Raw genomic sequence first — 25,897 nt, forward strand, 5'->3', positions numbered from 1 at the left:
TTCCGTTACATTATGGGATAGTGCAGTGTCCACTGTGTTCCATGGATACATATTGCAGAATCAAGGTGGAAACAGATCCCATAATGCAACGGCACTAGTACGCAAAAGTTGTCAGAATCAGTGACGAGTAGTATTTCCGGATTATATTCATGCCACTTATACTGATCAGTTCGTATCAGTATCAACAACCCAGCAGTAGGTACTGAATCTAATGTAGTAGACCTGTCACAGTATGCGATTTCGGGTGCAGAAGCAGTACATGCCATACACTTTCACGCACATGCACAAGCTCACACACACAGCTAAGGTAAACTCTTCTAATTCATGTATATACAGTGGCAAGAAAAAGTATGTGAACCTTTTGGAATTTCATGGTTTTCTGAATAAATTTGTCATAAAATGTGATCTGATCTTCATCCAAGTCAGGGGTATTGACAAATATAATGTGCCTGAAATAATAACACAAAAAAAATTCTGATCTTTCATGTCTTTATTGAACACACTCATTCAACATTCAAAATGGCAGTGGAAAAAGTAAGTGAACCCTTAGAATTAATAACTGGTTGACCCCCCCGGCAGCAATAACCTCAACCAGCGCTTCCTGTAGCTGTGGATCAGACCTGCACATCGTTCAGGAGGAATTTTAGCCCATTCTTCCTTAGCTCGGTCATATTCTTTGGACGTCTCACGTGTATGGCTTTCTTCAAGTCATTCCATAGCATCTCTATTGGGTTGAGGTCTGGGATCTGACTTGGTCCCTCCAAAAGGTGGATTTTGTTTTTTGAGGACATTCTGCTGTGGACTTGCTCTGGTGTTTTGGGTCGTTGTCCTGTTGCATCACCCAACTTCTACACAGTTTCAGCTGATGTACAGACATTCTCACATTATCCTGAAGAATTGTCTGATATACTTGGGAATTCATCTTCCCCTCAATGATTGTAAGCTGGCCAGGCCCTGATGCAGCAAAGTAGGCCCAAATCATGTTGTTTCCTCCACCATACTTTACAGTTGTGATGATGTTTTCATGACGATATGCCGTGCCCTTTCTACACCAGATGTAGTTCTGTGTGGTTTTTCAAAATAGTTCAATCTTAGTTTCATCAGTCCACAAAACATTTTGCCAATAGCATTGTGGAGTGTCAGTGTGCTCTTTTGCAAACTTTACGTGTGCAGCATTGTTCTTTTTAGTAAACAGTGGCTTCCTTCGTGGTGTCCTGCCATAGATACCCTGCTTGTTCAATGTTTTATGTATTTTAGACTCGTGAACAGAGACGTTAGCCAGTTTCAATGATTCAATCATTCGGGGTTGTTTCTTTACCTCATTGATGAGTCTTTGTTGTGCTATTGGTGTCATTTTGACTGGGCACCGATACCGATACTTCTTCTTGGTAGAGCAGCAACAGTCCCAGAGTGTTTCCATTTGTAGAATGTTTGCCTAACTGTAGACTTGTGAATTTCTAAAGTCTTTGAAATCACTTTCTGACCCTTACCAGCTTTATGTAAATCAACAATTCTTGATCGTAGATCCTCTGAAAGCTCTTTTTGGCAAGGCATGGCTCACATAAACGTGTGCTTCTTGTGCAGAGCAAACTCCAAAAGTTTGAGGGGGGTTTTTATCAGACAAAGTAGCTGTAGTCCACACCTCCAAACTCATTTTCTTAATGAGACTCCAGGTGTGCTAAAACCTGACTCCAATCAGCTTTTTTGAGGTCATTAACTCAAGGGTTCATATACTTTTTCCACAAGCACTATGAGGTTTTTTGGTTGTTCTCAATAAAGACATGAGGAATCAGATTTTTTTGTGGGTTATTATTTTAGACACATTATATTTGTCAATGCCCTTGACTTAGATGAAGATCAGATCACATTTTATGACAAATTTATTCAGAAAACCATGAAATTCCAAAGGGTTCACATACTTTTTCTTGCCACTGTATTGTAAATACTTCAACTCTGACAATAAATGAGAATACAACCCAAAACGCATCTACAACACTTGGACATTGGATTATATGTGTGCGTAAAAGAACACCCTTACACCAGCCAAGCCGACAGCTGTACTGAAAATAAAGTTAAAGATAGCTGATACAAACCCATACAATTACAAGGATAACAACTACATTTCTAAACTTCTCTATAATCACCTTAAATATTCCACCATACTACAAACTTTTTGAACACAACAACATTATCAACACCATCTTTTATTTATTTATTTTTTAAAGTAACAACATAACACTCTGATCATGTATTCATGTAATACCTTATAAGAAACAAAAAATGTGCATCCATGATAAAAGCCCACAAAAGTATCATGAACCAAAATCTGATTCATGCTCAGTAAAAACTCCATGCCACATCAGACAACCCAAAATAATACACAAATCCTGAAGATGGTAGATTTTAGATTCTACACATATGCAATAAAATGAACCAAAAGGTCACTGCAGTCTGTAACGCTATGATGCATTGGATTAGATCCACTAGGTACTGCATGTTGTAACGCGCATGCGCCAACTGCAGACACAGTACGTCACTGTTATCCATCTATGGTTAGAGTTGGAGTTAGTGTTAAGGTTAGAACAACCAGTACGTAGTATATCTAATCTAATGTCATTACACTACAGGATGCAGTGCGGACACACCCAAATAACAGCAATCCACATAAACTATGCTGAAAAACAAAAAAATAGTTAGTCCCCTCACACCATTGGAACAGCAGGCCAAGTTATTGGTTTTTGCTGTAGACTGAAGACATTTGGGTTTGAGATAAAAAGATCTGTTCCTACACTTTTGCTCACCTAAAAATTGTTTGGTCTGATACAAAAGGTTCTGTTTTATGTTGTTTAACACATTTAGATGTAAATACCAAGAAATAAAAGCTGAAATCCTAAACTCTTGTCTCATATCCATCTTTTGATCACAAACCCAAATGTCTTTGGTGTACAGCAGAAACAAATAAATAGGCCTTGCCGTTCCAATAGTTTCAGAGGGGACTGTAATGTACACTGCCACTGATATAATTATTAATGCATCTAATTAATATTATTCTATATATAAATGTAACCCTTACCTTAACCTTAGTAACCAAATAATAATAAAAATTCTCACAAGGGCTCAACTCAAATGAACTAACTCACACAACTGATATGGATGTACACTGATCCAACAATCATATCAGAGAATCATACGAAAATGTTCTAATCACATATTAACCTCATCACACAGGACATTAGACTTCATCTGAACATATTGTTTTAAACCACCACTCACTCTAATGAAGACACAAAGAAACATTTACTCACAGATCATCACACGGAGTGGACGGAGCGCCATCCTGTCACAATGATGAAGGACTGACTGATCAGTAGACTGTGTTAAAGCCACTACACTTCCTGTGTTCTTACACACAGAGAGAAAGACTTCCGTTCTGGTCAAAGTTCATGTGCTCTTTTTATATGAACCCAGAAATTATAATAACAATTTGCAGAACATAACTTAACCTAAACTCTTGTCTCATATCCATCTTTCTTGTCATATCCATCTTTCTTGTCATATCCATCAATTAGATGTAAATACCAAGAAATAAAAGCTGAAATCCTAAATTCTTGAAATCCTAAACTCTTGTCTCATATCCATCTTTTGATCTTAAACCCAAATGTCTTTGGTGTACAGCAGAAACAAATGAATTTTCCTTGCTGTTCCAATAGTTTCAGAGGGGACTGTATGTACTAATCCCATAACCAAGTGTGTAGATCTTTTATATTTATTAATCCCCCATAGTTAATGTGTGTTTAGATCTTTTATATTTACTAATCCCCATCGCTGATGCATGTTTAGGTGTGTAATGTATAAATTATATACTAATATGTACTCCCAATAAGTATGATAAACAATTAGCTCTTTATTTACTGAATCCCATTAGCTTTACACAGTTCTACAGATTCCTGTTGATGCTGAAGGTCACAGTGGCACTGAACCTCCACTGAGTCTCAGGATTTTCCTCCTTTTTGCATCTTGATTACTGTTAACAATTTTCAACAGATTAGCAGATAGAATATCCAGTTTTGGTGAACACAGCATTGTATATAAAGCTTTTATGTTAATTTTACTTACTGCCTGTGGATGACATGGACACATTTCAAGTTATTTCCATTCTGAGTTCTATGTGTTTAGATGCATTTAATGGCAGCACAAAGTAATGTGTCATAAGATGAGATAAGATGCTGTACAGGCTGCAGTGACATCTAACATTATGTTTATCTTTTATTGTTATAAAATATATATGATAATATATATCAAATAGTGTCGTTTGTTTGTGCTGGTTTGTGCCACTAAACGTTTCGTTTGTGCTGCTTCAGTTTTTAAAATATTAGACATTGAATTATGCTGTGATGATGGCACTCAGCATGTGTGAGTGTGACAGTGTGTCACTCTATAAACAAGAAAAGAACTGGTAATTGAGAAGACTCAAGTTTCAAGTTAAGGGGGAATTTTCATTGGGTATTACCAGATGTAGGTGGGGAATTACAAGTTGCAACCTTACCCTGAACGGAGCATAATTAACAAGCCTGACTGAGGTTGAATTGTGTGAGCTCAGGATTGAGAAACACTGGGGTGAATCAGTAGCGTGCCCACATAGTTTTGTAAAAACGAAAAGTGACCAACTTCAAATAAAACTCAGCGTTTCTAAGAAACAAAAGCCTCTTCTTCCTTTTCTTAGGTCAGAGAACTCCAAAGTGTCAGTGGTGACAGTGTGCAAAAGTGGAATTCTTTCATATTGTGCCTACATCTTTTTCCAAAAAAATAAAAAAATAAAAAAATTAATGTGTATATATTGTGTGCACTGTCATTTGCAAAACATCTCAGTGTGATGTCATATTGCTCTGAAACAAAATATGATGGATAGGAATTTAATTATTTTAAATATTAATTTACTTATCAACACTGATTTGCATTATTACTGTGTATTTGTTTTGGTGCTACAGATCAGTGTCTCTGTAGCAGAACTGGAGCTGATGTTCACTGCAGTGTAGTTCGGTGCATTTCTCCCTCTACTGGTGAGAGACTGAACTACAGCTGATCTCCACTCAGTCTCTCAGTCTCTGAGCTACGAGAACTAACTTAGGGGTATTTTTGTACACACACCTGATGGAATCTAAATACAGGCACAAACAAATTGAACATCATCTACAAAACACATACACAGACTGCAGTTCATTGTATAAGTATTCACCTCTTTGAATGTTCCACGCATGTGACATAAATAAATAGACTTTCTGAAGCAGGGAGCAAGGTGGCTTAGTTAGCACGTTTGCCTCGCACCCCCAGGGTTGGTGATTTTATTCCTATCTCTGTCCTGTGTGCGTGGAGTTTGCATGTTCTCCCCGTGCTTCAGGGGTTTCCTCCGAGTACTCCCCCCAGTGCAAAGACATGCATTGTAGGCTGATTGGCATGTCTAAATTGTCTGTAGTCTGTGAATCTGTGTGTGATTGTGCCCTGCGACAGGTTGGTACCCCATCCAGGGTGTCCCCTGCCTCGTGCCCCAAGTCCCCTAGGATAGGCTCCAGGCTCCCTGCGACCCTGTGTAGGATAAGCACTACAGAAAATGGATGGATAGACTTTCTGAATCACTTGTGATTATGTATTAATATGAGTTGGTTCACAGGTTGTCATCAGTAGTCAGAATAATGAAGGTAAATAAAAGAGTAACACTCTCAAATAAGGACAAATTAAATAATTATTACAATACAGCAGGAATAATTGAAAGAAAGATATGCATATTTACACAAATAACATAATCGTAACAAGTCCAAAGATGTCCTTGTCAAAGTTTATTTGAGGAACAGGTCCAAGAGCAGTTTTGAGGATGTGTAGATTTAAAGGAAATATAAAAATAAATTAATAAAAAAAGTTAAAAAAAACAAACAAAAAACAGATAAACATTAGTATTTACAAAAAACAAAACACAAATTAAAAACACATGTAAAATGTACATTTTCAAAGACATAGAATTTAATAATGCATATATTTTCATAAAATGAATTATACCCAGAAGATGGCACTGTTGTAAGCTCTTGACACATGTATAAAAGTAATAAAATGACCCCCTTTATACAGAAAATACATGAAAGCATTTTTTGTTTTGTTTGTTTGTTTGTTTTGTTTTTAAATTTGCAATATCTTACAGTAGACTTTATTCACAGTCTTTGTGATGCAGGATTGATAAAATATTTCCTCATCTGAAATGTTTCATGCTCTCTGTTTAGCTTTGGCCACTTTTTAAACATAATATTAAAGAGAACAGAGCTGAATATTTCTACTGCAATGCAGGTATTATTCTTGTCGAGTACAACAATAATGATGCATAAGAATGAAGCGGTCTGACCCCAGCTTCCTGACATGCTGGGGTATGCGAAGAAAAGAATTTCACTGTGCATATGTATGTGTGATTAATAAAGACTCATTATCATTATCATTGTTTCGTAGGATGTCATCACTTGTTAAGCAACTGGAGGTTAATCAGTGAATAACGCCCCTTAAGAAAATCTCATCAAAGCTCATCAAATCAAAGTGTCATGATCTCCCCTGCAGACGGCACTGTGCACTGAAGGCCGGAGGGCGCGCGCGTGCATGAGCCAGAGTGTGCGAGCGCTCAGCAAGCGCACGCTCTTGGATTATTGATGATGGTGACTTTGTTTACTATGGACACGTGCATTTGTTTTGATTCTGTTCTGTCTCCTCCCTGTGGTGTTATTGGTTGGTGTTTGAGGGTGTGTCCTTATTGTTTCCAGCTGTCTGCGTTCAAGCTTAATTAAGTGAGTTATTTAAACCCCTCGTGTGTCTGTGCACCTCCTGCAGTATTACGCTGAACGAACTAAGTAGAAGTAAGTTTAAGTATAGAGAAGTATATGTTAGCTAGCTTGATGCTAAGTGGTCGTGTTCTCATGTCCTGTTTTTGTTTCATGCCTCGAATCTTGTTCCATGCTTCGACCGCGTATCTCGTTTCATGTTTATGGACTTTGTTTCGAATAAAGACTTTAATCTGCACCTGCTTCCGCTCCAGTCTCGTTATGTAACACAAAGTAGCAAAATACAGCTGCTTTGTATACATGTATATTTTAATGCAGGGTATCATTTGTGTGACCTAAAAGTACAACTGTAATTGTTGAAATGCTCCCAAATTTAAACCAAAGAAAAAAGTACATTAAAATACCAAGTAAATAAATTGAGAGATTGCACTGTACTGAGCACCTCTAACTTTACATATACTGATACTGCTTATGTCCACATGGATGGAGATGAGTACAAACGTTTGCTGGAGATAAAACTGTACACTCTATGCACATGACTTTTCTAACAGGCTTGTTACAGTGCAATAAAAATACATTAAAACGATAGTTTCTGGAAGACGTGTGACATTACAGACACATTTGGTGCACACAGTTTAGGACTTGTGATATATATTCATCTTGTTGTGGTTTGTGATATCTGCATGCATTTATTTAAAGTATTGCTTAATACAGTGAAACCATGAAGTGATATTTGTTATGATGAAATGATACATGATCTTTTTAACTATAGGCTGGAGATTGTGGTTGTACCGTGTGGTGGAAAATACATCAGTGTATCTCTGTATGTGATCTTAACGGCTTTCAGTTCTGTAGATGTGAACTGCACACAGATGACCTGATGAAGCCCCTCACATGAGTGAAAAACATTTTCAAGAATAAAAGTTCAGTCACATTGACTTATTACTCTTAATATTACTACTAAATCCTTTTGCTTTACAACCAGTCCTAATAGTGGAGAAGTAATCAATAAAATACACCCTGTAAATACTTCTTAATGCTTTCCATACACACGTTCTTATTCCCCACACACATTTTAAACCAAATAAGTGCAAAGAACCTGTACAAAACAATCTCACTCCGATTTTACTGTCACTGCACACATGATGAACTTCTCTCTCTCTCTTCTCTCTCGTCTGTTCAGTTGTGTATTCACTCCTCCAGCACCTGTAAATGAACATTTACAGCTGTTTTAGATTTTAGTTCCTGAAATGATTAAACTTTGGTGTTTTAAGCCAACAGCAAATCATTAAGGAACATTTAAAAGGCAATGCAAATTTATATTTCAGTATATACAGGAATTCTTAAATATAAAGCAGTAAATAGCGATGGCTTATTTAAGGAGAAACTGTCATGTATGTTATTACACTGTGATACTTGCACTTATTATAGTAGAATTTCTCTTAACTGCACTGACACTATAGGAGTGTCAGTGTACTATACGAGGTAGAAATTTCATGAAAATGCATCAAAGATGTGATTTTAAACCACTTTATCTTTTATTATCAGAAATGTTACTAGGGTATTTTCCAAAAAATTGGATTGGCAGTAGAGTCAACAATTGATGATTGTTTGATGTCGTCTTGAACAAGAGACACAGGCTTGTTTAATCCACACACTGTATTCCACAGTAACTAATGATACATCAGCAAAAACTAGTCTTTGTAAATGTAAAATTATAGGGCCAGGTAGTGGTGGGAGATATATACATATAGTACAAATAAAAAAGTGTATTAAATCCAGTTTCTTCTGTGAAAAACTGTGAAGGCAGCTGATTTATTTCTCATAATATGCATTATACATTCAGCTGTGGGTTCTGGTTGCCATAGGGTTGTTTATTTTTTCTATAGACTGAGGTTTATTTGTTTTCCTGAGTTAGTTGAGGGTGTGAACACGGTGGGCTTTAAAAGTAAAGATCAACCCCAGTAAATTAAAGTACTAGAGGACTGCTTTTTGACATTATTTGCTTTTAGAATTGCTTCAGTTGTAGTAATTTAGAAAGGTGTTATCAATCTAACTGAGGCTGTAGCATTTATATTACACTATTTATATATAGAACTGTTTATAACTCTGACTGAACTCCTACTGAGCAAGGCACAAAACTTGAACTAGGGTTTCTATACAATTCTAAGATTTCTCTAAGTATTTCTAACTCAACTTGAGATTTGTAAATAGAACAGATTTTGTCTTACCTATGTGTTCTGCTTCAGCTGTGAGTAAACAGTTTCATACTCTACACTGGTCTTCACTAGATGTAAACAAGAAACGCTGAATTAATGTCCACAATCAACTGCAGCCCATCTCAATTGTTAAATCAACATGAACTAAATGAATTGGTTAATAAATCAGAAAACAATAAAAGGTAATGTACATGCAAATTTATATAAATATATACGATAGCTTTACCTTGATTTTTCTTCGTTTTTTTCTGTGGCTTGAGTTCAAGCTCAGTGTAAATCACATCACTGGGCCCAGCATCATCATCTGCAGTGACAGTGAACAGAACAAAACAAACACAGACAACATTTTAATCTGAATCAACCTTTGTAAAAAAAAAAAAGAAAAAAAGAAAAAAAGAAAAAAAAAAGAAGAAAAAAAAGAAATCAGTGTGGAGAATTACAGGTGCATGATGGGATGTAACTGAACACAGATATATTTTAAATGTGGAGCTTATAGTCACTTCTCCTTGTTATGGGTTTGAACTACATGTTCAATTATTATTATTTTTTTTTAAACTTGAAAAATTTTGTATGCACATTTCCTGATGCTTAGTGTGTGTATATGTATGTATGTATGTATGTATGTATGTATGTATGTATATATATATTATATATATATATATATATATATACACACATACACACACACACACACACACACACAATGGCACCTGTCAGGGGTGGGATATATTAGTCAGGAAGTGAACAATCAGTCCTTGAAGCTGATGTGCTGGAGGCGACTTTGACAAGGGCCAAATTGTTATAGCTAGATGACTGGGTCAGAGCATCTCCATAATGCAGTGGTTAGTATCTACCAAAAGTGGTCTAAGGAATGACAACCAGTGAACCGGCGACAGCATCATGGGCGCCCAAGGCTCACTGATGCATGTGGGGAGCAAAGGCCAGCCTGCCTATTCTAATCCCAGCACAACTACTGTAGCACAAACTACTGCTGTAAATGTTAATGCTGGCTATGTTAGAAAGGTGTCAGAAAACACAGTGCATCGCAGATTGCTGTGTATAGGGCTGTATAACAGCAGACCAGTCAGAGTGCCACGGAAGAAGGTGGCCTGGTGTGATGAAGCACTTTTTCTTTTACATCAAGTGGACGGCCAGGTGCGTGTGCATCGCTTATCTGCGGAGGAGATGGCACCAGGATGCACTATGGGAAGAGCGCAAGCCAGTGGAGGTAGTGTGATGCTCTGGGCAATGTTCTGCTGAGAAACCTTGGGTCCTAGCATTCATGTGGATGTTATGTTGACACATACCACCTACTGAAACATTGTTGCAGACCAAGTACACCTTAATGGCAACGGTATTCCCTAATGTGGCCTCTTTAGGGAAATAAAATAACACAAAAAATAACCATTATTTCTAATCTTTTCAGTCAAATACTGTGCTGCAAACATCAATGTTAGATTTATCTTGTCAGTACTGGCAAGTGACCATGGTATAACCGCACATCAGGTGGTTCTTTGCCTCCACGTAGTGAATTAAAATCGTGTAATGTACACCTAGCCATGGATTATCCCTTACACATGTGGTATTATGTAGAATATATTATATAATAAACAGGTTTTAGTAGTTTCTTTCTTTCTGAGGTTTTAGAAGGAACTGACACCTAAAATGGGAGGTGCATGCAGATTTTTAGTATAGTAGATGATTGAATGCACTGTAGACTGTAAGTGTTTTTATATATAAAATATGAAGTTGCAGTAAAAATACTCCACCTTTATTCTTGTATGACTCCTTTTTCTTCATGATCTGTGCATAAACATCCCCACTGGGTTCAGCTGCAGCGTCACCTAATCACAGTGCAATGTGATAGTCACTACAGGAGATGTATTTACTGTATGGTGCTAATCTGAGATTTATTCCTTCTAGTGTAAGTGGAAATATTTGACATGAAATAAAGAAATCTCTCTCACTTTTACTTGCGTTCTCCACAGTGGCATAAATGTGCACATCTACAGAAAAGAGTGCAAATAAAGAACAAACAAGTTAAATTTTCAGACAATTTTGAAAGCGTTTAAGAAATTAACATTGTTAAATTATCTTGTTAGTAAAAACACAATCTTATATTGAATTACTGTATACATAAGGAAAGTATTCATTATGTGACACATTGTCTGACCGGTCTGAAGTGGTGTGTATGCTGACTGAGAATCCTCAGCTCCTGACTGACTCGGGTTCTGGCCTGGTGTCTGATTGCTGTTCTGCTGTATGTCTCTGTCCTTTCCTGTATGAGAAGACAGAATTCTTCATTTGCTCTATTTATAAATCATATAAACTTTATTTTAGAGAACGCTTATACGTTAGTGTATATGTCGCTGAAAAGTACCAAGAGTAATTACAAGCCACTAAATGTGTAAGCAACAATTGGTCTCATTTATGAAGCTGGATATGAACAAATTTATTTGAAAATCATTCACAGGAGCCTTTACATACATAATGTGTTACTCATGAGAATCCAGTTAGTTTAGAAAACAATAGTGTATCCTACAAGAGCTCTTGAGTGCGGAGACGGATGTACTTACAGAATAAAGTTTAATAAAGCAAAACATACACAAATCAATACAGACGAGGCAGGAGAGCATACTTGACAAAGTGGGAGAAACAAAGCCAGACACAGAGTGAGGTGCAAACAGTGACTATATACAGACTGGTGCTTATTAACCAGAATGAGAGTCAGGTGCAGGTGGTCATGTGACTGGTACAGACGTGTGGTGGCTGCTGGGATTTGAAGTCCAGAATCCCTCTGGTAATTCATATAACACCAATGTGTCATAAATGCACTTGATTCAATTTACAGCTGATTGGAATTTATCATACACATGAGTATGAAGAAAATCAGCAATGCTAAGACTTGTGTAAATTTAGTGGGATTTTTTTTATTAGATTGGCCTACAAAAACATTTAGACACAAGTTGAATTTGATAAAGATTAATAAATGAGCACCAAATTGTGCAATTGTAAGTGCACTGTGTCCCAATTAGTATTCTTTTCCTATTTTTATTAGTTTGGTATCTATTTCTTATTTAATAGAAGCATTGTATGTTATTTTAATGATAATTAAGGATGTGTAAAATCATGTGTAACGAGAGTAATTATTGAAAAGTGTTAGATACCAGTCATAGACCATTTTGTTAACATGTTTAAGTTATTTCCATGTTTGTGTAACGTATACTATTTCATGTTTTATAGACTAAGCTTTGTAGAAGTACTGATTATATTATAAGCAATTTAGTGAAAACTAGTTATCAGACCCTTGATGGATTTGTGCCACCAAAGCAGGATCAGTAAAAGGATGATGAACAGCAAGGCCAAACTCAGTCCCACAGCCACAAATACTATATCAATACTGGATCCAGACCCTGAGTCTGAGGAAAGAAAAAGACACAAATGAAAAAACCTGTTGTCACTACAGTTCACAAAAATACTAGCCTTGACACTAATGTACATTCTAATAATAGTCCAATTTCTAATCTTCCATTTCTGTTCAGACTGTTTTAAAGAGTGTTTACCAGCAATCTCTCTGAGCCTTTCCAATCAGATCCACATTCTCTACTGAGACTGCTCTTCAAGGAGTCACTAATAATCTACTCCTTTCTGCTGATGCTGGTGACTTTCCTCTATCAGTATTTCTAGCTTGGTTCATGTTTCCTTTTCTCTCCTGCCCCGTCACACATGATATCCCAATCCTTGACCCCCTCCTTTTCACTACAGCTACAGTATATGCATCCACTTGCCCAGATTATTCAAAAAGATCAAAGCATTCACTGTTAAGTAATTAACACTCAGATTTATCTCAGCCTGAGAGCTATTCTTTCCACATCATTAACTGTATACATTCATGATCTAAAATAATGAATGGCCTCCAACGTTCTTAAATTACACTAAATTAAACTGATAAAACAGACATTTTTCTAGCACCCAAAACTCCACTGTTATGAATTCCAGGTATTTAATTTAATATTGATGGCATTACCGTTACACCTTCTACAAACGTTCACAATCTAGTTATCATTTTTTAATAACACACATTCATTTGAACTCTGCATTAGGTCACTCACAACAATTTTTTTTTTTTTTTTATCAGCTCTTATTGATCCTTACTTAGTTTGCTGTAGTCCTTACTCATACCAAGCACACATTAGATTTATACTCTATCATTAACACGGTTTACCCATCTCACAGAGAATCAAACAAACACACTCTTAATTCTCACACAGTACATGACCTCGCTGTAACTCTCTACACCCTGGAGTTTTAGATCCACCAGTACTGATCTACTAGTGGCTCCTAACGACCAGACTGACAATAATGAGCAAAATATTTAGTGCCATAATCCACCTCTAGGCCTTTAACTGCACCTCCTTCAACCTAAAACATACATTTTGTACTAACACTTTTCCTCTTTTTTTTCCTGTTCATCATTTAATTAACAGCCAGTTTGAGTTTTAGGTGCTACGTGCTACAGAATCAAATTTATTATTATTATTATTATTATTATTATTATTATTATTATTATTATTATTATTATTGTTATTGTTAGTAGTAGTAGTAGTAGTAGTAGTAATCACTGCATGTTTTAATGTTATTTTTACAAAGGGAATCAAATACTTTGAAAGCTGACTGAAACCCAGCTTTTCGGTGACTCTCCTCTCTCTGGGTGTTTACAGTGGTAGAAACCTTCATCTGACTTTGAGACAGTACTGATGGTCATCTCTCCTGTAGTCTTCTTCTGCAGGACTGAACCATCTTTAGAGAAATCAACACCAGAATCTGAGGTCTTTGAGTTGCGAGATAAACAATGTAAAGTCAGAGGATGTCCCTCAGTCACAGGATGGACAGGACTGTCCAGGATCACATCACCATCTGTAGGAAAGAGAAAGAAGACACTGAAATCAGAAAGTGTGTAAAATACAGTAATGATTTTAACACAGAGAGCTACAGTAAATCAGTGGTAGATATCAGAGAGAGTGAAGCACAGTGCAGTAAGAGAAAATATGTATAAATGTCAGTTGTATCAGTAACATTCAGATGTGAAAGCAGCTTTCACTGTAATATTCTTAACATCCTGAAACTAAACTAGTCTTCATGAGTTATTCTTATTTCTTATTTCTGTTTATATTCTTATTGTTAAAACATTGATAGAAGCTTTTTTAGTTTTACCTTCTTCAGTCTAACTTCTATATAGGGCTAATAGTTTTATTTATGTAAGTCTAATGTCTTTATGCCTCTATTGCTATCATCTCTTTGTATTTTTCTTCTCTTTTTTATTCTGAGTCTGATCTTTGTGTGCAGATGTGTGTATAAACCTCTGTGTCTCAGATCTCTGCAGCCCTGAACACAGCGCTATCTGTTGGTCTTTTGTTAGAATCGACTGAATAAAAACATCAAATCTGTGTCACCCTAGAAACTGCACTCAGTTTCTTTATAACAATATTATAATTTATTTTCAACAATTCAGTAGATTTTAAAAGTGTTATCTTTATTCCGGTATATTGTACATCTATTACTGATGAGAACATTGAAGACTCACTGTGCACTGTGATGTTGACAGGATTACTGCGTCCTCCAGATTCAGACTGACACCAGTAAACTCCAGTGTGTGATGTAGAGAGGGAGCTGATGTTACATGTAGATCCTGAAACTGATGAACAATCAAACAGTGCCTCACTGTGTGTGTATCCTCTCACTGTCCATCCAGTAGAGTCACTCTGGTCCTCACAGCTCAGTGAGAGAGAGTCAGCAGTAAAGTGTTGAGTTCTGCTGGGATTGATGATCAGAGACACTGGAGGAGATTCACCTGAAACACACACATTATAATTCAGATCTTATTCTGAAAATTAACATGTATTTTATCATGATGTTAATTTCAGTGTACAGTTTAGTAAACATGTGTAACATTAAAATTACCACAGGACTAATACTTGCTTTGATTAGACAATGATATCTGAATAAAAATCTACTATCAGGTGCTTATTCAGCTGCTTTACACATTCCTCACTAATGAGTTTAAATATAAACAGTTATTACACAACACATTAGCACATATACAATATTTAATATTAATAAATGTACATTTGCTACACTCCAACTCAACACTATTGTTGATTTATTTCCTCACCAGTGATCCACAGTGGCTGTAGGTTGCTGAACCATGTGTGAAAGACTTTTTCTCCTCTCTCTGCGCTGCACATATAAACTCCTGTGTGATTCACAGTAACAGGACTGAGAGTGTAGGAGCCTCCAGATCCTCTGCTGCTGTCTGAGAGGAGCGCTGTACTGTACCTGAGGGAACCCTGACTGTCTCTGGAGGGAAACTCTGTGTACCAGCTGAACGTCCAGCCTGTAGAGGAGTGTTTAACCTCACAGCTTAGAGTCACTGAGTCTCCTTCAGTCAGCCAGCGCAGTGGAGACACACTCACTACTGTCTCTGCTGCATCTGATGGACAACAGATGTGAAATAAATAAAATTAAATTAAATCATACAGAGTGGTAATCTTGTTACATATAATTAATGACGAGATAAAACAAACTCACACACTCACCTGATACAGTGAGTGTAACATCATCACTGATCTCTGATCTCTGAGAGTCACTGCTTCTCCTCCCTCTGCAGGTGTATTCACCACTGTCATAATTTATAACTGAGCTGAAGCTGAACTCCTGTGTTGTGGGGGATGGGTAGAGTGTTTTATCATTCTTATACCAGCTGTATGTCCACTCAGTGTCTCCTCCTCCCTGTATTTCACATCTGAGAGTCACATTCTCTCCTCCGAACACATGTTTATCAGGCTTTATGGTCACCACAGCTTTAGGACTCTCTACAGAAACATAATTTTATTATTAACATCCCAAATACAAACTCGCTTCAATAATATACAGTGCTAATATTACATCTGCTATATATTTAAGTGATTAGTGATGATGCAGTGTATATGTATGTAATAATATATAAAGTCTGTTAAGAAGTGGCAGTGATATGTAACCTGTTTTTACTCACCAGTAACATTTACCCAGAATGCATCACTGTAGTGTGTGTAGTAGACTGGGTTTCCTCTTCCAGCTCTGCACCTGTACTGACCCCCATCAGAGACACTAACTGCACTGTATGTTTTAGTATAGTAGTCTGTTTTAGCTTCAGCCTCAGTCTCAGTGCTCTGTGTGGGTTTGATCCAGTAAAACTTCCATCCAGCAGACTGCAGATTCAGTGTACAGGACAGAGTCACTGAGTTTCCTTTCAGTACAGCTCCTTCACGACTTGGTGTGAGTACAGGTTTAGGCTTTTCTGCAGTTGGAGATGAAACACACAGTTCAGGATGTTAATTGTTCATGTTCTGCTCTCAGAGTGTTTAACACACTAATCACTACTACAGACAAACACACTATTACTGATACACTGTAAAGACTCCTGTCATAGTGAAATTATTCATGAACATCTATCAAAATATTTTATGGTATTCATCAAAGTACTTTAGTTTTTGTGAGAGTAGATTTAATGTGAAGTACATTGTTCTCTTATTCTAGAAAAAGTGTAAAGACAAAATGTACTGCATTATGTTTGACTGTTATTTAAAACACCCTTCAAAAGAAAATGTTTGAAAAAGGAGAATGCATTTTATTATTTCACACTTTACATTTTACACTTAATGCAATAATAATAATAATCTTGGTTGAAATGAGATATATTGCCATTAATATTATTTATTATTGGATAAACCTGGGACATTTTCATGTTCAGCATTTTGCAGCACATTGAGTCAGCAAATAAATAAAAATCACATCTTTAGTCTTCATCGACTGCATTTCACATCATCATCTCAAAGTCCAACATCTTTACTGCATATCACACTTTGTATGCATATTGTGCAGCTCTAATCTACATCAGTACTGAGTGCTGAGGTGAACCTGAGGTTAATGAGTACTGAAGAGATGATCACACTCACCTGATACAGTCAGTGTAACAGCATCACTGGTGTGTGAGGAGTGTGAGCCTCCTCTCTCTCTTCCTCTACAGGTGTATTTACCTGCATGAGATGTTTCAGCACTACTGATTCTGTACTCCTGTTCACTACTGACACCAGAACCATCTTTATACCAGCTGTAGATCCAGTCAGAGTCCTCTTCATCCTGTATGTCACATCTGAGAGTGACAGTCTCTCCTCTGTACACCTGTTCATCAGGATTTATGGACACCACAGGTTTTGGGAGCGCTGTACAAAGATAATAAAATATTTCCTGAAATAATTAGTATACTTTTGATTGATTGGTTTTCATGAGTGTAGAGAGTTTAGAAGATTTTGGAGAAGAATGTAACATTACACATGTAACTCTGAAAAATGTTTTGGACAAGTTATAACCACTTGCACCAAAAAGTCCAGCGTCTTCTACAGATCCTGATTATAATCATTTGGTGTTGTGTTAGATGTATTTATAGTAAAGTATTATTCAGATTTATTTAATAAAATGAACAGGAGATTCATTTAATCCATTTATTTAACATTACATTTTATTCTGTATAATTCCATGTTTTGGTCATTGGTAAGGAAGCAGAGTGGAGCAAAAGAAAAAAATCCCTACAATTATTTGAGATCCTGATGTGATCTGGCTCCAGGTCTCTTATGTATGATTTCCAAAGTGATTAGTCAGCACTTATAGAGACAAAGCAGGTGATTTATTTACAGTGTAGCTTTAAGGCCTCTGGTATCAGACACATGCTGTACATTCTTTCTATATTGATCATAATTTTATATTTTGTAGTGAGTGTTTCAGCACTAATGTCTGTGTTTCAGTTACAGTTATAAACAGCATTATGAGTCTGATTAACATGAGTGCTGTGTAATTATAATTTCCATCTTTCTCCTACCATGAGATTTATTATCCCTACATAACACTGATATCTGATAGTCTGTGTCACGAATTCCCCTTTAAGCAGCGCGCTGTGGAGCATGTGAGCGTGCGTGCACGAGCAAGGTGCGCGAGCACCTGCTTTTCCCATGTTGACAATCGTGACATTTCGACATGTGCATTTGTTATGTTTTGTTGTGTCTCCTCCCTGTTCTGTCATTGGCTATTATTTCACATGTGTCTGAATTGCCCTCAGCCGTCAGCCATTACAACGCTGATTATGTTTGTATATATACCGCACGCCTCCCAGCACATGGCGTGGAAGATTAGAAAAGAAACTACGATAGATAACCAAGGTTCAAGGTTCATGGTTCAAGGTTCATGGTTCAAGGTTCATGGTTCAAGGTTCATGGTTCAAGGTTCAAGTCGTAGTCCATGTCATGTTTCATGTTTCATGTTTCAATTCGTTTGTTTAGTTCACGCTGGTTTCTCCGCTACCAGTCCCTCGCTGTTTATGTTTCATGTTTGGTATATCGACCCTGTATCCCGTGACCACGACCTTGATTCCTGCCTAGCCCTGTGTATGCCTGTTTGCCGATCGCCTGACCTCTTGCATGTTTGTGGATTACGTTTTGGATCACGTTTTGGATTTACCTGCCTGTGTTCTCTCATTTAATAAAACTGTCGAACTGCATTTGCATCCGTCCTATCTTCCTTACGTCACGAGACGTGACAGAATCTTCCATCTCAACATGGATGCAGCAGGAAGACAGGGGAGACATCACGCTACAATGGGAGTAGCAGGACAATACCATATCTGGAAACGTTCGGATTACTAGTCGCATTTCTAGTCCGTGCAGTTCCCTCAGCAGTACGCCGTTGAACTGCCGCCAGAGCGGGATTGGGGAGCTACCCGCTGGAGTTCCTCTTCAGCTGCCAGGAATACTTCTGCAGCCTGGTATATCCCAAGCCTACTAAGAGACAGTGGATCGGGGTCTTGGTGTCCAGGTTTTGTGGTCCGGCCTGTGACTGGGCGGAGCAGCTGGTGAGCACTGGGTCCTCTGCCCTCCAGGATATCACTCAATTTGCAGAACTTTTTATGGAGGAGTTCAGAGCATCAGAGCGCCAGCGGGAGGTGAACCTAGCGACTTCAGAGCTCGAACCTGAGACCCACGAGGTGGGCTCACCTGCCGAGCTCTAGCTCGAAGTCAGCCGGGAGGCTCCAGCACCAGAGCTCCAGCCTAAGGTTCAGGAGGGGGTCTCAGCTCCACAGATCCACTGTAAAGCCCAGTTACTGTCCCAAGTGTCTGTTAACCCGGCCGACCAAGTTCTACTCAAGCCCGAGTCTACCGACACGGCCGACCAAGTTCTGCTCAAGCCCGAGTGTACCGACACGGCCGACCACGTTCTGCTCAAGCCCGAGTCTGCCGACACGGCCGACCACGTTCTGCTCAAGCCCGAGTCCGCCGACACGGCCGATCAAGCCCTGCTCACGCCCGAGTCTGCCGACACTGATAGCCAAGTTCTGCTCACGCCCGAGTCCGCCGACACTGACAGCCAAGTTCTGCTCACGCCCGAGTCCGCCGACAAAGACAGCCAAGTTCTGCTCATGCCCGAGTCAGCCGACGGGGACACCCAAGTTCTGCACATGCCTAAGTTTGCTGAAACAGACAACCAAGCTCTGCTCACGTCCACGTCTGCACGTTTTGGATTTACCTGCCTGTGTTCTCTCATTTAATAAAACTGTCAAACTGCATTTGCATCTGTCCTATCTTCCTTACGTCATGAGATGTGACAGTCTGTATCTCTTATAACAGAGATTCTCTTCCTGATGAACACACACTCACCTGTACTTTACTTTAACTTTTGCTCTCACTGTTCATGAATGACATACTTTATAAATATCTACAGTAGTGATGTGATGCTGAAGTTAATAAATATTGGTATGAGGAACAGATTAACACACACACACTCACACCTGACACAGTGAGTGTAACAGACTCCTCTTATCAGAGGAGAATATTTGGACACCATCTTTATACCAGTTGTACATCCACTCAGTGTCTGCATGTCCTCGTATTTTACATGTGAAAGTGACTTCCTGTCCACTGAATATCTGTCCATCATTCCGCAGAGTCAGAACGGCTTTTGGTCTCTCTGTACAGTTACAACAAATACATCAAATCAGTCAAACACACCCTTCTCTGACCATCTGATATTTAATCAGTGTGTTTTGTAATGATTATGTGTATCAGTGCATGTTACAGGAGTGTAAGATCAGACATGTACCTATCACTGAGAGAGTCACTTCATTACTCAGTGGCGTTGACCATACACTATTAGACCCGAAACAGCTGTATTTGTGACTCTGATCTACATTTATAATGTAGTAATTTTCAGCAGAACTGTGAACATTAACACCATCTTTGTTCCAGTAGTACGTTCCACTCCATCTCGTAATCCTACATGTGAGTGTAACCGTCTCTCCTCTGAATATTTGAGGTGAATTCGGCTCCACAGACAGAACTGGTGAAAAAGTCAAAAAGCAAACACACACTGTCAATGTAAATAACTTAAATTTTGCATGACAATGTGCAAACAATCTTCTCCACCTTAATACAAATCCAACATGTACACAACATAGGCAATAAAATATGTATAAATCACCTTGAGCTTGTCCGACTCGGATAAGTGAAATAAGCACTAAAAAGGGAAGAGGAACAGAGAATATGATGTAACGCTGACTTGTTTCTTTTCATTAATAAGACAAATGAGAACAATGTCATATACTGCAAAAAAAAATCTATATTTAGTTTCACATCAGCTATAAGAAATGCAATATATCGACCTGTATCAATAATGAATGGAGTTTAGAAAAAGCTATTTTCACTCAGGTCACTATGCTGCTCATTACTGTCTCATGTTTAATCTGAGCCACATCTGCTAATCTGAAGCTGGATTACACACTTCTTTCTCTGTGTCTCACATGAGAAAGGCGCTCCTGTGCACTAAAGCTGTGGTGTAATACATACAGCCTGCAGGAGGATGTGTCATATATGAGGAAAAACCTAATCTCAGTAGCACATACAGGCTAGGATTGTGCAATGTGCTGAAAAATATGTGTTACAGAAACATCTGTGTTAATGACTGCCGAGTGTTTCAGGGGAAATACAACAGAATATTTCTTCTAAGACATAAACCACAAACCCACTTAATCCCAGTAAATGGCTGTGCCTAAATAATTCATATATTTGAAGGCACTACAAAAACAATGAAAGTAAAAAAGTATGGCCAGTATATAGTGAGTAGTTAGCAGCAGACCAGCTAAAAAGCTAATTGCAACTCTCAGACAGAAGCAGTCCGTTTTCACTCATCATTATGAGATGAATAACAATCTTATATGCCTGCATCAGCAGAATTAATACCATCACATGTCGATTGTCCTTTAGTCTGTGCCATGGAAACAGCTGAATTCAAATTGGCATGAAACTTAAGTATGGATAATTAGTCATCACACTGACCAGATATTAAGAGAGCGTAAAAACAGTGACACAGACTGTACCATTCAAAACATGTAAGTTCTACATACACGCGCATACACACACATTTGTCTCACTGTCCCACTGATATAATTATTAATATTATTTATGAACTATTATACACTCCCACTGAATTATTAATTCAGCTAATTAATACTATTCTGCATAGAAATCTAACCCTTACCTTAACCTCAGTAACCAAAATGGGGGAAAAAAAGATCTTAACTCATATAAACTAACTCACATAACTGATACAGATATGCACTGATACGACTAAGTGATCGTAATAAAGTCTAAACAATGTCCTAATCACATATTAACCTCATCACACAGGACATTAGACTTCATCTGAACGTATTGTTTTAAGCCGCCACTCACTCTAATGAAGACACAAAGAAAACATTTACTCACAGATCATCACACGGAGTGGACGGAGCTCCATCCTGTCACACTGATGAAGGACTGACTGATCAGTGGTCTGTGTTAAAGCCACTAAACTTCCTCTTACACACAGTTCTTACACACAGAGAGAAAGAGAGAAAGAGAGAAAGACTTCCGTTCTGTTGCAAGTTGATGTGCTGATTTTTCCATGTCAATATGCAGAACAACTCCTGAACTTGCACAGTTCCTCTAGCGCTTCTGCTAGTCACAAAATGGGGTTCTTAAATGGCATTTTCTTTTATTAATGATGGAGGATATTCTTTTAAAATTAAAGAAAACACGCACACTATATATATATATATATATATATATATATATATATATATATATATATATATATATATCCATCCATCCATCTTCTACCGCTTACTCCTTCTTCAGGGTCGTGGGGGAACCTGGAGCCAATCCCAGGGAGCATCGGGCACAAAGTGGGGTGCCTTGTGCCCGTATGTGAGGGTGCCAGTCCATCGCAGGGCACACTCACATACACACTCACACACCCATTCATACACTACGGACACTTTAGACACGCCAATCAGCCTACCATGCATGTCTTTGGACTGGGGGAGGAAACCGGAGAACCCGGAGGAACCCCGGACCCTGGAGGTGTGAGGCGAACGTGCTAACTACTAAGCCACCGTGCGCCCTATGTATATATATGTATATATATATATATATATATATATATATATATAATTTTTATTTTTTTCAGGCCCCAGCAGAGATATGCTTCCCTGTGCACAGTGTGTGGTCTGCATGAACTATATGAAACAGCTATTTAGTTCCTGAGGTGAAGGTTATGGTAAGGGTTAGATTTAGGTTAGATTTAGATTCAAGGAATAACAATAATTAACATTCATACTTATGTCAATGGGTGGTACAGTGGTGCAGCAGGTAGTTGCCACCTCACACTGTAAAAAAATACTGGGCTGGATTTACTCAAAAACGATTGAGGCAACTTTTTGAATAATTTGAACTAAACCTATTTTTGTATGACTTTACATGTTTTCAGCTTCTAGTTTTAAGTAATGCCAACTCAATTTATTCAATTTACAGACCATAGATTTAAGTTAAGAATACACTATTTATCTTGTCTGGAGCTATTATTTTAATTGATATTTACTTTTTTTTCTGGTAATTCACACAATCTTTTTAAGTTGTTAGAACTTATTGTCCAAATGTATTCAATCTATGTTTGAAAGGATTTTTAGAATATATATTTTTAAAAAGAAAAGTCTCATGAAACAGTGTCTCAAAACAAATGTAATACCTTTTCATTGTCAAACTGAAAAACATTTAATATCCTCTTTTAACTGAAGCCTACAAGTCTTATGTATATATATTAGATGTAATGTACAGTAATAATAATAATAATAATAATAATAATAATAATAAAAATAAAAATAATAATAATAATTACATGAATTTTTAAATCTTTTGCATTTTGTAGGTAGGTATTAGACTCGATTTTGATTTTAAAACGCACTGTAAAGGAATAACAGTGTTTTTATGTTTAAGAATGTGACAAAGTTTTTGATGAGTTTGTAATGTAATACATTTCGCATAAAGTAAAAATCATTATTACGTTTTAATCTCAAGATTTTCTTAGTTTTGAGAAAATTATTGCATTATAAACATTTTATTACATTCTGAGTTGCTACAATCCCTATTGGCAAACTTTGCACCCTGAATTTGGACATTTAATTTATCTGGGCTTTGAGAAAAACTGTTCTAATGCCCTATTGATGGAGACCCTCAGCCAGGTACACAGATGCTGTCCTTGCAACCTGTTATGAAGGTTTAATTTGACCTGAAAATGAAGGTAACCACAATTACCCAAATGACCTAAAATAAAAGGTGCATTTGGAACACACTGTTCACAGTTTATCATTTTATTGCAAGGGGGTTAAATGTTTGCCACACCTCTCAGAATTACTCAGACTGTTATTAATAGCTATAATTAGCATCAAGCTAAACATGACAATTGATGAGAGTTGCTCAAAACTCTGTTAGGAGAAGGAGAACGTGGAAGTTTATACGGAATATTGCGGAAGGTTGGAGTTATGAACATGCAATATGATTGATGGATCTGTAGCAAATCATTTGTCTGTGAGTCATAGTCATCTATGGTATCTAGACAGAGGGAGAGTGTTATACGACACGGTCTGACTGACTTGGAGTGAAAGATGCTTTGCCAAAGCAAGAGCACAAAACAGGGATGTTTTATGTTATTATGAGAAGTGTAAAAATATTTTCGGTTCATTATGAAAATGTGGTGAGGCAAATTAGACCCTGGCAGGCCGTCAAAGTCTAGGTAATTAATGGGAAACACTGCTGCGACTGGCAGGTGTTTCTTGTTACTCAGGTGTCTCCTGTTAGATTAATTGTTTAAACAATAAATAGCTCTGAACATCTACTCTTGATTTTAGCCTTCAGTTTCACCTGTGAAGACTGCATTTGTTGTTGAAAAGAATAAGCCAGCATGAAGATCAGAGAGCTGTCTATGGGAGAAAAGCAAGCCATTATGAAGCTGAAAAAAGAGGGAAAATCAATCAGAGGCATGACACAAGCATAGGACATAGCCAATATAACAAAAATGTGCTGAAAACCATGGCGCATGCCACAGAAATCAGCAGCAGTGAGAACATGCATGTGTGGCTGTTTTAATTTTGGCTTCACTGAGAATGTGAATGACAGCATTTCCTCATTTCTCACTGGTTAAAGCCACACAGCTCAACTTGATTAGAAACCAAACCACAACAATATTTCATGTCTTAACTGTGACATCATTTAGTCATTTAGTCAAATGAAAGTCACATATTTGCTGTAGAACAAATAAGAGTAAACTCTTTGTGTAATAATGTCAATTAATCCAAACATTCCTTGCTAGATATGAATGGTGATTTTTTTTTAAGTAAGTCAGATCTGAAATGACCGACATGAGCTAACTTGCAGTTGAGTTTGTACAGTTTTCAGATAAGACTACTAAATGAAGCAGGAAGGTGAGCTGTGGACATAAACTGTTTTGGGGAAGTGCAGCAGGAGGTGAGTCATAATGCAGAAATCCAAAGCAGCAAGCTGAGCTGAGCAATAGCAGAACATCATCAGCAGTAAGGCACTGGCGCAGATTAATGCTGGTCTTGGCTGTAGCCTAGGGGCCCTTGCACACATGGACATGGGCCTCTGATTAGACAGACTATTTTTAATTATTTAAATTTACTTCAGAGAGAAAAAAAACCCTTTACCCCTTGGCCCATAAGAAACATTTTTTTTTTTTTTAAATTAAGCAGCTGATTGGGGTGTCACCAGGTCCATAAGGCCATTTTGGTTTTCAAATAATATGTCACTGCTACTGGACAGTATAGCAGCAAAATGCCAAAAAGGAAATATGATAGCGGAGCACAAAAATTAAAAGCACAAGTGCTGAAAGAACACCATGACCAAGTTCTACTAAAGAAAATTCCTAAATTTACTGGATATTTAAAGGCTGCCGAATCTTCATCTAGCCAACTACATAAATAGGGTGTTGTGTACTGCTGCAGATGTTGTACCTGTTGGTTTAGAAAGCTAAAAGCTGTTACAAGCTGTAGATTCGCTGTGAATGCCTTTTTTTCTGTAGCATTGCTGTTTATAGTAAAGGCTACCTCAAGGTGTGTGTATGCCAGTGCACCCTGAGTGTGTGCATGTGGGTCGTGTAATAATCCCAGCAGGCTTTTACACATGACACTAAATTATTATACTTTTTTTCTGGTAAAACATTATAAGTAAGGGGGCCCCACCAAAGAGTAGCCTAGGGGCCCACCTTAATCCTTAATCTGAGTGTGAGAGGAGCCACAGCAGTAGAAGTGTGTTAGGATCAGGTACTGGCATCATATTTGGTAGCCGGAGTGCATTTACAGCTCAGTGGACAGAGAGAACATGTTATTATATATGACAGGAGCATACAGTGGCTTGCAATGAAGTTCAATGAAAATAAAGTGATCTTTTGCTG

The 25,897-nt window shown here is 37.7% G+C and overlaps 1 protein-coding gene across 1 annotated transcript; it reads right to left on the minus strand.

Moving 5' to 3' along the window:
* Nucleotides 1-4,995: 4,995 nt before the first annotated feature.
* Nucleotides 4,996-21,907, minus strand: LOC128610721 (Fc receptor-like protein 5). The gene is made up of 17 exons (XM_053630139.1): nt 21,877-21,907; nt 20,594-20,629; nt 20,216-20,452; nt 19,912-20,083; nt 17,026-17,129; nt 16,083-16,367; nt 15,628-15,903; nt 15,204-15,521; nt 14,616-14,882; nt 13,702-13,948; nt 12,337-12,452; nt 11,205-11,309; nt 10,999-11,037; nt 10,801-10,875; nt 9,258-9,335; nt 9,044-9,099; nt 4,996-8,018 (listed from the first exon to the last, which is right to left on the minus strand). The coding sequence occupies exons 1-16, from the start codon at nt 21,905-21,907 to the stop codon at nt 9,044-9,046; spliced, it is 2,442 nt and encodes an 813-aa protein (XP_053486114.1). The 3' UTR covers nt 4,996-8,018.
* Between the last annotated feature and the right edge of the window lie 3,990 nt (nt 21,908-25,897).

The sequence above is a fragment of the Ictalurus furcatus genome, chromosome 7, assembly GCF_023375685.1.
Source record: "Ictalurus furcatus strain D&B chromosome 7, Billie_1.0, whole genome shotgun sequence".
NCBI classification, from domain to species: domain Eukaryota; kingdom Metazoa; phylum Chordata; class Actinopteri; order Siluriformes; family Ictaluridae; genus Ictalurus; species Ictalurus furcatus.

Coding starts and splice junctions, on each gene's coding strand:
- LOC128610721 (XM_053630139.1), bottom strand. CDS start 21,907: ATGGAGCTCCGTCCACTCCGTGTGATGATCT. Junction 13,949..14,615: donor TGTCAACATCACAGTGCACA/GTGAGTCTTCAA, acceptor TCTTTCCTACAG/ATGGTGATGTGATCCTGGAC. Junction 11,038..11,204: donor ATACACACCACTTCAGACCG/GTCAGACAATGT, acceptor TCTTTTCTGTAG/ATGTGCACATTTATGCCACT.